Source organism: Mauremys reevesii, linkage group 8 (assembly GCF_016161935.1).
Source record: "Mauremys reevesii isolate NIE-2019 linkage group 8, ASM1616193v1, whole genome shotgun sequence".
NCBI lineage: Eukaryota > Metazoa > Chordata > Testudines > Geoemydidae > Mauremys > Mauremys reevesii.
In genome coordinates this window covers 88,627,260-88,640,716 of record NC_052630.1, presented here as the reverse complement: position 1 = coordinate 88,640,716, position 13,457 = coordinate 88,627,260, and the positions used below count along the sequence as shown (strand labels likewise).

Below are 13,457 nucleotides of genomic sequence, written 5' to 3'. Positions count from 1 at the left end.
CTAGATAGATATTGCAGTAAGTGTACGTATAACTATCATCTACAGCATAGCATCTCTATATAAACTGAGTCTGATAAACTACCTATATCCATACACACTTTACCCAGTTAGTGCTAGAATTTATTTTTTCAGGACAATATCGAAGAACCTGACATTTCAAAAGCCATGTGCAACCCTGTACAAGGCACTAAACTGATTGTTTAATACTGCCATCTTCTGGTGCAAAGAGATACACATTATAAAAAGGAATAAATCAACCATACATAGTCAGTGAAAGGTATTATACTAGAAGGAAAAATGGTCCTGAGTATGTGTATTCAAACAGCTATGCTCAGGCTATAAGCTACCAAGGCCCCTTCTACATTAAATGGAGAAATTTCTCTAAATTCCTAAGTGTATGAGGTAATATATATATATATATATATATATATATATACATACATACACACACACACACACACACACACCTATTTACCATTTAAATAAAAAATCTAGATAGATAATTTAATTTGTTTTCAGGCATACTACCATATTTTTTTCCCATTAGCTTTATAACAGAGACATTTAAATGAAAGATCCTGAGAAACAAGTTAGAAAGGTTCATGGTGCACATTTTCTCTCTCAAAAAGAGCAGAAACAAGCACAGGCAGTGGGGTGGCTAGGGCTAGAGAGGGCTCAGTTCCCACCCCTCCCAATCTATTTTCTTATTTTTCACTTAGGTGCTTTTGGAAATTTTATCCACGGTCTTTCATACTATTACATAGCTTTTTGACTCTCCTACCCAGAGAGGTAGAGGCTAGATTCAAATGTAGCATCTATGTCTTCCAAGATCAAATCAGTTGAGGAAAAAGAGCACTGTTAATCATATTAGGAGAACTGGACAAGATAACCAGGGCAACTGTTCTAAGTTCTAATGCATTTAAAGCCACAACAGTTTAATTAATTAAATAAGAGTCTCTCCTTTCAACAAGTTGCAAAGTAATACTGTACCTTGGATTTTGCTTCTCAGATACTTCAGGAGTTCTTGGGTGCCTTTCTAAAAATGCAGAGAAAAAACATGAAGATAAAAGCACCTGTCAATCAGTATTTCTGAAATTTTATTAGAAATGATGGATGAAAAGGGTCAGTATTGTAGGGAAAGCTCATAGCACTGCATGTTATTACGGTTGCCTGACACTTCCCACTACAAGATCATGTTTTCAGTTGATTATCAACTTTGCCAAAAACTTTAACCATTTGGGCTGAAGATTTCCATGTCTGGTATCTGCCTCAGGCTAATTTTTTGGGGGAAATGTCAATCATTTCCAAGAATGAAGTCAGAGAAAACCACATTGTTTTGCCAATGTTAAAAAATTATGGTAACCTTTTCTTTAAAAAGCTCTAATGCTTCCATGCTTTGGAGCAAAGACTTGAAATTTGGCAGGGGGTGGGCCTTTCGCTGTTCCTGTGAACATCCACCCAGATTCAGCTAAATGTAATAAACCCTTGAAAAAAATCTCAGTTCACACACGCTCAGTAGAGAGCTCCTCACAGAATTATCATTTCAGTTTTCTGTACGCTCTTCCCCACAAAGTGACTGGGCATGTTTCTGCCTGCCTCAGAATACAGGGGTGAAGCCAGATTTTTCCTGTAATTGCCACCTCTGGCTGCTGCAGGGTAGGAAATGTAGCCTGTATTTGAAGTGCTCTCAGTGATCTCCCTGCTGACACCCAGGCAGCATGGAGAAGGGAACCTAACTGGAATGCAGAGGGGACAAGAGCTGGACTAGCAGCAGAGAAAGGATGGGACAAGGAGCTTAGTGAGATTGGGACTGGATAGGAGGGGAAGAGAGAAACTGTGACTCGGAGTTGGGGGAGGATGGAGACTGGGATTAAAAGTCCAAGAGGGAAGGGAAGCTGGGTCTGGTTGAGCAAGGAGACCAGGATTGGGAGCTGGTGATGGAGGAGACTTGGACTGAAAGGCGCTGAGGGGAAAAATTTTTACCAGAATGCTGGAGTGTATATCACTGAGATCTGCAGAGGAGCTGGAGGGAGACTGTGATTAGAAATTAGTGGGGGGAATTAAGACATTTGGCAAGGAACTGGGCTATGGGGAGAGTACTGGGATTGGCAGGGCAAAAAGACTGGGAAAAGGAAACAGAGATCGGAGACTGAGACAAGGATCCAGGCAGGGTTGGGGTGGGAGACTGAGATGGAATGAAGAACCTAGTGTGAGAGGCTTGGAACAGATGAGACAGATCAAACAAGGAGCCAGGTGGAACTGGTTGGTGCCAGAAGACAGAGGACAAGATGTTGGGCTGGGGTAGAAACAAGAGAAACTAGGAATGGAGGGGGGGAGGGAACTGGGACTCAAACAGGCAACTTGGGAGTGGGAGACTAGGACTGGCTAGGCACAGAGACTGAGAAGCTTGAGGAATGGAGACTGAGACTATGTAGGGAAGAAGAATGGGGTTGGGACAAGGAGCCAGGGATGGGGAAGAGACAGGACTGGGACAGGTTGGAAGAGACAGGGCAGAAGGATCTCCAACCACTAGAGAACACTCCCCTCCAGAACCTGGAGAAGAATCCAAGTTTTCTGAGTCTCACCGTTCCTCTGCTATGAGCTAATATATGTCAAACCCACAGGCAAAGTGGGTCTGTCATCCTCTCTGAGGACAGCACTCCAGGTGGACACCTTACTTATTATCAGTTACTCTGTTAGCTCAAGCGGCAGAGGTCTGTGTGGAGAACCTAATGGTTCCAACCCTGGTGATGAACCATGTGGGTTTCAGTATAATAGCAAATGATGGAATTTCTGATTTTTTAAAAAGCAAAAGAACATTATTAAGGTTCCTAAGTTAAGCACCCAAAAGTTAGGAAGTGCCAGAATTAGTGTTGCCTATGAAACCTTAATTTGCCCCCCTTATGACTGCACTATGATACAGTCTTTAGTTCCATGCTCACATACTATTTTTCCCACAGGATCCATGCCCCATTTGTTGCAGAAACTGGAAGTATTGCAGAAGCTGAAGTACTACTTGTAGTACTGACGCATAAAGGTTTAGGCCCACTCATAACTAAAGGCCAGCCCCCTCAATTAAGGAGGATGAACCACTAAGCCCAGGCCACAATTGATTTCTGGGGACAACAAATGACCTGTTTTTCCAAAGGTTAAAAAAAAAATTTTTAAATCAGAGATCCAGAGGGGGACCCCGAGCAGCAAACCCCTGACAGCACCCACTGCTCCTCAAAGGAGTCCAGGGAGTCCATGGACTCTGCTCAGAGGCATGATTGGAGAAGGGAACGGAAATAGGCTCCACAGTCAAAGAGCATCCCCCGCATCCAGCTTCCTCCTCCTGGTATGATGGGTGGCCATATTGGTCAACACCAGGAGGTTGACAAAGTGGTCCTGCAATTTTGTGGAGCCACAGACGGGGTATGCAAAAATCAAGAGGTGAGGGGAGAAGCACAGTCAGAATCTCAGTAAGAGGTTTTGGAGGAGTCAGGAGAGGAGCTGTAACCTGACGCACCCCATGTAAATGTGTGCCCTGAAAGGTGTGTAATGAACAAGGCAGACAGTTGCAGAAAGAAAATGGATGGTCTCGTGGTTACAGCAGATGAATGCTGTTCTGGGGAACTGGATTCTATGCCTGCCTGTGGCACAGAGCTTCTATATGATGCTAGGAAAGTCATTTAAACCAAACTTTTCATATGTGGTTATTGATTGTATGTTCAGAGCACAATTCCCATTGACTTCAGCTGCAGTTTTGTGTGATTCAGTGCTTCTGTAAATCAGATCCCAGGATCTTAAATTAGGCACCAGTAAATGAGGAACACATAGAGTGCTATATAATGCTAAGTGCTCTGAAAAATCAGGTTCTAGCTGTCTCAAACTGGGCAGCCAAAATTAGCGGATACTTCTGACCTTAATTTCTAAGTTCTCCATCTGTAAAATGGGGATAATACCATACCCTCACTTCAGAGGGGTATTGTAAACAAAAATTCTGAAGCACTCAGATACTATAGTGATAAGACCCTGTGACGGGGTATTCAAACCCTGTACCAGGAAGGAGGAATTAAGAACCAACTCTGGGCCTGGGGAACCCTACCCTGCCACTCCTGCAAAGCATGTATGGCTTGGAGGAGGAGCTCAAAAGGAGAACAGACCAGCTCTGTAGGAAGGAAAGACAATGGAGATAAAGTAACCTTCACATGCAGCTCCTGGGAAGAAGCACTGCAGGTGGGCCAGCTGCCTGAGCTTTCTGGCTGTGGTGACTTTGCCAAACCCAAAGAGAAAGGACATGCAGAAGGTCTGAGACTTTACCTTTGATTTCAGTTTTTTAGTGACTATGCATTGGGAAAGAGGGGACTAGTAGGAAGTGATCCAGGGAAGCAGCAGCATAGTATTTTGGGTGCATAATATAGCTGCCTACTATTGCACCTGAAATTGGAACCCTAGGAGAGGGCAGGTGCCTGTTCTTCATATGGGGGAATTTGGACAAGAGAAGACCTTGAAGTAAAAGAAAAGTCAAGACTCTGAGACCCCGACCAGGTGAATTCTGGAGCCTTCGCCTGACCATAGGTCTGTCTATTGCTGGTCTCTTTATATATCCGAAAAAGGGCAGACAAATATGTGACCTGGACAGAGGGCTGAGTCACAAGAGGGGCCAGACCATTACAGGGCTGGAGCGGTTATCTGCAGGGCATACCCAGAAAGAGGAGAGCCTGCTACACCTGCACCCGGCCACAAGGAGTCAATTCCTTCACAGTGCCACAGAAAAGCCCACAAGGAAATTAATAATTCTGTATTCAGAAGAGGGTTTGAATTGTATGCAGGCCACACACTGAAGAACGAGGAGAAAAAACTATTGAATAGCTGCTCATTAATTTATCATCTTCCATTATGTGCACTGAATAAGGTAGGGGTTCTGTGGAAAAAGACAGGATATAATAATGTAACTAAAGACTATCACAATGCATACACATGGCAGGAGACAACATGAATTAAGGTTACACAATCAACCTTAATTCTGGCATTCCCTAACTTTTGAGAGCTTGCCTTTGTAATTTTAATAAACTCCCTTAACATAGTTTGATATATCAAGCTATATTTGATTCCTAAGCGTACTTACCTGTAACATGTCTCTTCGAATAGTTCTCAAAGGATTTCCCTCTAATGCCAGGAGTTTCAACTGAGGAAGATTCCCCAGAGCACAAGGCAAGCTGCAAATAGAAGTAGCTCATTTCAGAGAGTGACTTCAACAAAACTAGAATATTATTAGCACCAGTCAGTCAGATCACCTACTATTCTGAATCTTAGATACACAAGGCTATCACATGTAAGAAAGAAGATGTAGTGGAATCAAGACCACAAAAGGTAAAGTGAATTAGAAGAACCACCTCAGGGTTCAATTTTATTTTATAACCGAATAATTTAGTTGTTTTACAAAAATACTGAAGCACAATGTAAGTTTATAACTACAGAATTATTAGAATAATAATTCACTGCTTCAAACAATGAAGATTGATTTCATTAGTTATGCCTCACCACAGATTCATGTGGTTTTTAATCTTACCTACTGATATCATTGTTGGTTAAGTCAAGTCGCTCCAACCCCTGAAGCAGAGTAATTTCATCAGGCAGTGATTTTAGCTTGTTATCTCTAAGCTCTAACACGCAGAGAGAATTCAGATGCTTAAGATGCTCTGCACTTAACACTTCAATCTGATTTTCACCAACATGTAACTCCTATTGAAGCAGAGAGCATCAAAATTATATTTCTGTGGCAAAATGCAATTTACTCATCTCAATTCTGACACTGCACCTCCATTTTAGGGTGTCCAACTTGACAAAGTGAAGGGGGTAATGTTCATAATTACAAGTCACTTCTGAAAATCTTGGCCTTAAAAACCTAACTGCAGGAACCCACATTTGAAAATGTTAGCCTTAAATCTTTTTTGTCCTTAAAGCTCTGTTGCTTATCCCATTTCTGAAGGGTTTGTTATTGAAAAGTAACAACACTATCATTGTTATTGATACCACAGATAATTCATTTACAATAACAATAGAACATGGCCTAATTACTAAAGAGGAGAATTTCTTTCCATTTCCTTCATAGCCCTTTCGTATATTTTTCTCATATTATAAAAAACTACTGTCCCCCACCAAAGACACTTATACTAACTGATGATTAGTATTAAAAAGTTATGGGGCTAACTGTAAATAAAGCAGATATGCTCTCAAAGCATACATGTCTCAAAGCATGGGAGGAAGAGAAGTATGTAGAAAAGAAAGGGGGTAGGTTCCCTTGTATGCTCCCCACTTACATACAGAAGACAAAACAATAAGCATTCTGTAGTCTGTCACTCAGCTAATATGCAAGATCCTGCATCATCAAGTATTAAGAATTCTGGTCACAAACGAACATTGGGTATAGGGTTTGTATGTATAGAAAGACTATATATCTTCCTTGCAACAAAAAGCTAGGAATAACTTCCTTTCCAGTAAATCTGGATCTTCAGACATCACAGCACATTGATCCAGGTAGGTTTTGCTATAGGTTTACACTATACAACTGTGTATATCTATATGACTCACAAACTGCAACAAAAACAGGCCTTGCAGATGTCAATGGGATTTATTTTAGGTCTTGCCTTCTGCACTCAAGATGCAGTTCTCAAATCACAAAACAAATGTGAATAGAATTTTCAGTCTATACATGGAGAGATGTGCTTCTCATATAAGCTTTCAGAATATTCTTACTCAAGACAGATCCATCTTCCTGTTAGGTACAGATCAGATGGACATCCCATTATTTTACAAAATGCTTGGAACAAAGAAGCATTTCTAGAGACTAGTATAAATTACATATCTACTGTATATTATTACATTCAGTTTTTTCAGTCATTCCCTTTAATCCACATTTTTATTTTCCCAAATTTAAAGATAGTTGTAGATTTGTCTTCCAGTTTAACTGTTACTTGAAACTGTTATTACTGTGAACACTGATAACAATTCTGTGCCTAGCATTATAGTTTAAGATTAATGTTTAAAGTAATTTGTGATAATTTACATGTTCACAACGGCAAAGCATGGTTAAGAAAAAAATTTACTCTGAACACATTTAGATTACAAAAGCTGTAACAAAACTTACCTTCAGTAACTTGCATGATGGAAATTCTGGTAAATACTGTAATTTATTTTTTCTTAGATAAAGCTGTTCTAAAGATGCCATGGTGGCCAATTCAGAAGGTATGGTTTCCAACTGGTTTTTAGTACAATCCAGTTGTTTTAAGCCTAGAGAAATAATTTCAGTGGTGAAAAACTGAAATATCAAGAATTCTAAAACATCTACTAGAGACGCAGATAGCACACAGAAATATGCTTTTCTAAAATAAGCTTTGTGTGGCAGCTGTCAATTTCAGAAATACCTACACCTTCAGTGTTTGCAAAAGCTTTCTGTTTGTCTAATTATAAACAGACTTCAAAGATTTTCAGAGTACTCTATGCACATTAAATATTAAGTATTCAATGACAATGCAGAGGGTTGGCCACATAGCAGGCCTTGTTTGGAGGTGGTATGGAGGGATCACAAGCTGGTCTACACACACTTCAACTATGTCAGTTTAGAAACTTAGCGTATGTCTTCACTACCGGCTGGATCAGCGGGCAGCAATCGATCCAGCGGGAATCAATTTATTGCGTCTAGTCTAGGCCTCTCCGGTCAACTCCTGCACTCCAGCTTGGCAAGAGGTGCAGGCAGAGTCGACGGGGGAGCGGCAGCAGTCGACTCACCATGGTGAAGACACCATGGTAAGTCAATCTAAGTATGTTGACTTCAGCTACGGTATTCACGTAGCTGAAGTTGCGTAACTAAGATCGATTCCCTCCAATGTAGACCGAGCCTAACAGTCTACCATCAGTACACAATCTGTTCCTCTTTATCTGCTACAGCAATTACGGCCCATATTTAGCTTAAATGGCTATTAAGCCTGATGATTTAAGGTGATTCAAAGATTAAGACTGAACTTTTACAAATAATCCATTTATACTTTCTCCAGCTCTAATTCCATCACCTCCTTTATGCACTTGGTTTTCCATACAGCATATGCCATAAGGAAAAGGCTCATCTGTTATATAATCTTAACCAGAACACTAGCCTCTAAGCAGAACAAGGGAAAGGCTCATCTGTTATATAATCTTAACCAGAACACTAGCCTCTAAGCAGAACAAGGTTTATCTTTGCTCTTCTTTGATTGCTCCTCACATTCTATCAAGAAATGACAGCTATTGGAAACCTGAAGTTTGATATCCAGGAGAACCCACGAGCTATGACTTATTTCAACCATTTACAATACCTCACATTATACCTATTTATTCAGCTGCAATAAAAATGCAAGCAACATCTTTCAAGATAAGAGACTATAGACTTATTGTAAGACATTTAAAATGCTGTGGGAAACTCGTTTACTTTCCATTGCGCTGATCTCTGCCGGCAGGTTCTTCAGTTGGTTATGGGCCAAATTGAGCCGCACCAAACTGGTTAGGGAAGCAAAACTAGATGGAATGGTTGCAAGTTGGTTGTTGGAAAGATCCTGGGTGGAGAAAAAAAATAATTGAGACATGGTAGACAAAATGGCTTTGAAGAGTGTTTAGAAACAGCCCATGTGCAAAGTTAATCACTGAGAGAGAACATCAAATGTAGTTGGGTAGCATGTTTGGCAGTTTCCCTCATTTAGGGACAAGAGCAGAAGACATAGTTCTCCAGCAGTGGTGAGAGTAGTGTCAACTACAGTAGTTTTTCTATCCCATGCTTCAAACATTCTTACATTTTGTTGGCTTTTCTTTAACCACTACTATGTATTGATAGATTATTTCATTGAACTGTCCATGATGACAACCATGGGGGGGATATTCACAAGTGCGTCAGTGACTTAGGAGCCCAGGTCCCTTTGATTTTTTTGCTACACATCTGAAAGACTTTGGAAAGGGTTTAATATTAACTTCAAGATGATAAACTTTCCATCTATTGTCTTTAGCTAAGTGTGATGCTGCAAAAAGTTTGGCAAACTAAAGAACATGGTTTCAATCAGACATAGTGTCACATCCAATGGTACCCAGCAATCATTAGAATATTTTTTTTAAACACTTATGAAGTGGGTGTAGGTGGTAGCCCTGTCAAAGACAGGCTTTTTGAACTGCCAATAGCAAAACCCATTAGAAAAAGATGCAACTTACTAACTCTTCTAAACTGATAAGCTGTCCAAACCCATCTGGCAAGTGACTCAGCTCATTGTGTTGGAGAAGCAGGCTCTTCAAGTGTCTCAACTGTATCAGCTCTTCTGGAATATTTTTCAGCTTGTTGTGACTAGTAATAAAATAATAAATGTGAAGGGATACATCAGTATGAACCTGTTCTAAACTCAACTGTTTGTGAAATATTTCTGTTTCACACAGCACTGTGCAAGCCAGGGTTAAGGTAGTAGTGCAAATGTAAATGGATATAAATATTAAGCAGATTTTGAATGGTTAGTTTTCTAGGTTGTCCGCCCCTATGTTTATTTGCTCAAGACGACTTTAAACCACCATCTGAAGTTACACTTCAGCTGAATCTTGCCAAGTTGCTATTCTACCAGACAGCATCTTAAAGAAAATTGTACCTATATTTTTCAGTCCACAAATCTGAAGGTTCATATGGTAAGAACCACTTTTCAACACAAATAAGCTTTTAAAGTTTCATTGTCAAACACATTCCATATGAAGAGTACTTTTTATCTTTTAAACTGAAGCTGTTAGACTGAGCGCACATGCCCCTTTGAAGAATTAATAGATGAAAACTTAAAAACTACCACAAGACTGAGGGAAGGCCTTCCCTGATCATATCAAAACCCAAATATTGAGGTTTTCAGTGTTTTAAATATGTTCATGAAGTACAAAAACAAATTCTGTCAATACAGAGACAAAAAAAAAGAGCATAAAGGCTTGTGAAGGTGCCTTGCAAGTCCAGGATCTGAGCCAAAGCTCACTGAAGTCAATGGACAAACTTCAGTTCACTTCAGTGTGCTTCAGATCAAGCGCCTAATCACCAGTAAGCAATGCACCTTGCTATATATAGTAACTTAGGCCAAGACTTTCAGAAGTAATGAAGGAATTTAATCCCCAACTCTCGTTGGCTTTTAATGAGTTAAGAGAATTTGGTGCGTAGCTCCCTTTGCACTTTTGAAAAATTCCATCCTTAGTGCCCAGAATCTTCAACATCCTTATTTGTCACGTGACAGGAGTAACACCATATAGTGTACATTTATCAAACTGAAGTTTTATGACATCAAAAATATTTAAATGTAGAGACAACATATGTTTTCTGTGAGCAGTGACATCTCCAAGACTCGGACTCCCACTCTTTCACTGAGTGGGTTTAAATACAAATAATGTTGGCCTTCTTCGTGAAAGAAGTTCTGTCCATTTGTTTTTAGGGTTGCCTTGGCAGAATTCTATTCACTAACTAGTCCCAGAAGATATTGGGGAGAGGGGGTGGGGGGACCCCCACCCACAGATCTCAACAGGCAAATGGAATGTCATTACATTTTTCTATTATCAGTCAATCAAATGAGTAGATTCTGTATCTGAGCTGGTAAATTTTCACAACAATTTTACATGACTCATGTGAGCATGCTCAGATCACTGTTTTCTCCAAGCATCCTTACATGTGTCAAGCATCAGCAGTGGGGATCACATTCCAGATAAAAATATGACTTAGTCACAATATTTCTAAGAACTGAAACCTGAGAGATCCAGGGTCTTGGGTCTGAGATGTACGCTACACAAGTAAGGATTAATGTTACTGGGCTAAAAGCTCTGAAAATTAGCCAGAAGACCTGTGTATAGAAAAACCAATGAACACGATCATTGACCAATAACAGTTTAAAAAGGTGACAAATCAAGGCCTCAATCCTGCAAGTAGAACCATGAAGGCAGATCCCAATACCTGTGCAATTTGTCTGCCTAGGCATAGCAGTTTATCTGCATGATTCTCTTTGCACAATCAAGGACCAAAATGGGACTTTGTCATTTTATGAATTTTACACTAAAATATCAAATTGAAAGCCTGACTACACTCACAAAGTTCTTCCCTCACTGCTACAAATATATTTAATAACACTGAACACAGTGCTGGTTTAGAGAGCCTATCTTAAATTACAGGGAGACAATTTTAGAAGATTTTAATTTTCTCAACCACTCGACACATATTTACTGTATTCAGATTTGTAAAACATATTTACCTGACATTGAGCTTTTGAAGATTTTCCAAAAATCCTATAGCAGAAGGAATAGATGTCAGCTGATTATCATGTACCTAGAAACAAAAAGGTTTTAGAACTGTAACTGCTTGTCCATACCCTTTTTTTTAATATAGCCAAGAAACAAAATATGCTACGTGCATACAAAAGAAAATTTTGTACAAAGGCTTTGACAAGTGCCAATTGTCAGGATAATTTCATTACTAATAGAACACTACAGCGTTACCTGTCTGACAAAAGCTTCACTCAGTTGACAGGAAAAGCTGTGAGAAGCAGAGGTGAGAGATAAACCAAAAAGGTTGGGGGAGAGCGAAAAGAACAGCCTCCTTCCAGTGAGGTGCAGGGGAGGCCCTCCCTCCCACTGGTGGACAGGAGTACCTCACAAGTGGAGAACACTGGTGAGGTACTCCCTTCTCTTCATGTGCCACTGTGAATATTGTGAGGTACTCCCTTCTCTTCATGTGTCATTATATAATGCCTGCATCTGTAACTTTCACTCCATGCATCTGAAGAAGTGAGGTTTTTTACCCACGAAAGCTTACGCCCAAATAAATCTGTTAGTCTTTAAGGTGCCACCAGACTCCTTGTTGTTTTTGTGGATACAGACTAAGACGGCTACCCCTCGATACTTGACTCCAAATTCTGAGTATATCTATTCCTTAATTTTTCACTCCTTCAGGGATCCTCCAAGAACCCTATCTAAATGCCCTTATTCACCAGCTACCATCCAGAAAAGGGCATTGCCAGGGCAAACTTCCCTCCAGGAAAGAAGAAATAACTCTCCCCAAAACCAACCAGTACCACTGTTTTAGCTTGTTGAGGGCATCAGAGCATGCTTTCATGCCGACAGGATCTGAGCACATTGCCTCTGCAGCACTCCAGGTGCCAGAACACAAGATATTACAGTGCTATTGCAGTGCTCTTGTGATTACTAATATACTAGAAACCTGAGGTACTGAGATACAACTGTGATAGTGGCTAAATAAATACCTAGAGAGTTTGTGGGGAAGGAGTGTAGACTCAAAATTCTGTTTTGGGTCCTGAAGATCCCCCAGGTACCCTTTCTCCTCAAAGACACCATCTAGGCAAATCTCTGTCAAGGAGGACTGGACTTTGGTCCTCACAGGCAAGTTATTATAATAATTGTCCATTATGGAGTATCCGGGATCTTCCTGTGAAAAATTTGGTTCTGGCCACTGTCAAAAACACGATACTAGATTAGATGCACCATTAATCTGATACAACAATTCCTATATTTCCCTACGAACACATCAATACCACTTTAATACATCTAGCATTTAATACAAAAGAGGGGAACTTGAGACCTCTGTGAGGAAATCTAGTCCTTCCCCCACCCTTCCAGAATGCAAGCACAATCTGATAACAGGTGTTCTTTACTTACATCCAGTACAGTGAGAGCAGGCAAAAGTCTGACATCCTCAGAAAGACACTGCAGTTTGTTTGAGGCTAAGATGAGTTTGGTCAGATCTGTTTGCTCCCACCAACGATCAGTAGCACCAAAAGACAGATTTTGATGGGCTTCCTCCGGAATATCCAAATTTATTCGCCACACATTCGCAGGTACTACACACATACAAAAGTGGCATATTTGTAAAATAAATGTCTCCAATATTTAACCTTAAACTTTTACTGTCACTGTGGTTATCCAAAAATGTTTAATAACTTTATTCTTCATAGAGCTGATTGGAACATTTGTCCAAATGAAATGGACAAAAAAGTGACTACTTTCACTAGTATTTCCCCCCTATTTTCTGATCAGCTCTCATTCTTAACCAAAGTACTTATGTAATCATAAATTGTAGTTAAACCAGATGAATTGGCTGAGCATCATGGAGAGTGTGAGGAGGATGGTGTCAGATCCTCATAACTGAAAGGGCTTGAAAAAGGCATTTACAATTCTGGGAATCTACAGAAACCCCAGCTGCTCCTGAACAGCCAGGTGCCACTGCTTGTCTAAAGCAGTGGTCTCCGAAGTGGGGTGCGCAAGACGATCTTTCAGGAGGCGTGCCGCTGGAGCAGCACCACTTCAACAGTCCAAGCTTGTGGCAGCAAAAATGGTAGAGCCGGCCCTGTGGCGCAGCAGGGGGTGCATGCTCAAAAACTTTTTACTGATAAGGGTGCGAGATCAAAAGTTTGGAGACCACTGGTCTAAAGGACCTT

General features: G+C 40.4%; 1 protein-coding gene across 2 annotated transcripts in view; it reads right to left on the bottom strand.

Moving 5' to 3' along the window:
* The window catches only part of LRRC40 (leucine rich repeat containing 40), a 33,360-nt gene that overhangs the window by 18,654 nt on the left and 1,249 nt on the right, over positions 1–13,457 (bottom strand). For both annotated transcript variants that reach the window (XM_039483081.1, XM_039483082.1), the window contains exons 2-9: positions 12,679–12,860; positions 11,259–11,332; positions 9,217–9,346; positions 8,450–8,573; positions 7,133–7,275; positions 5,555–5,727; positions 5,111–5,201; positions 991–1,036 (exon numbers count right to left, since the gene is read on the bottom strand). In XM_039483081.1, the coding sequence (XP_039339015.1) occupies positions 991–1,036; positions 5,111–5,201; positions 5,555–5,727; positions 7,133–7,275; positions 8,450–8,573; positions 9,217–9,346; positions 11,259–11,332; positions 12,679–12,860 (963 nt within the window). The remainder of the gene's footprint in view (positions 1–990; positions 1,037–5,110; positions 5,202–5,554; positions 5,728–7,132; positions 7,276–8,449; positions 8,574–9,216; positions 9,347–11,258; positions 11,333–12,678; positions 12,861–13,457) is intronic.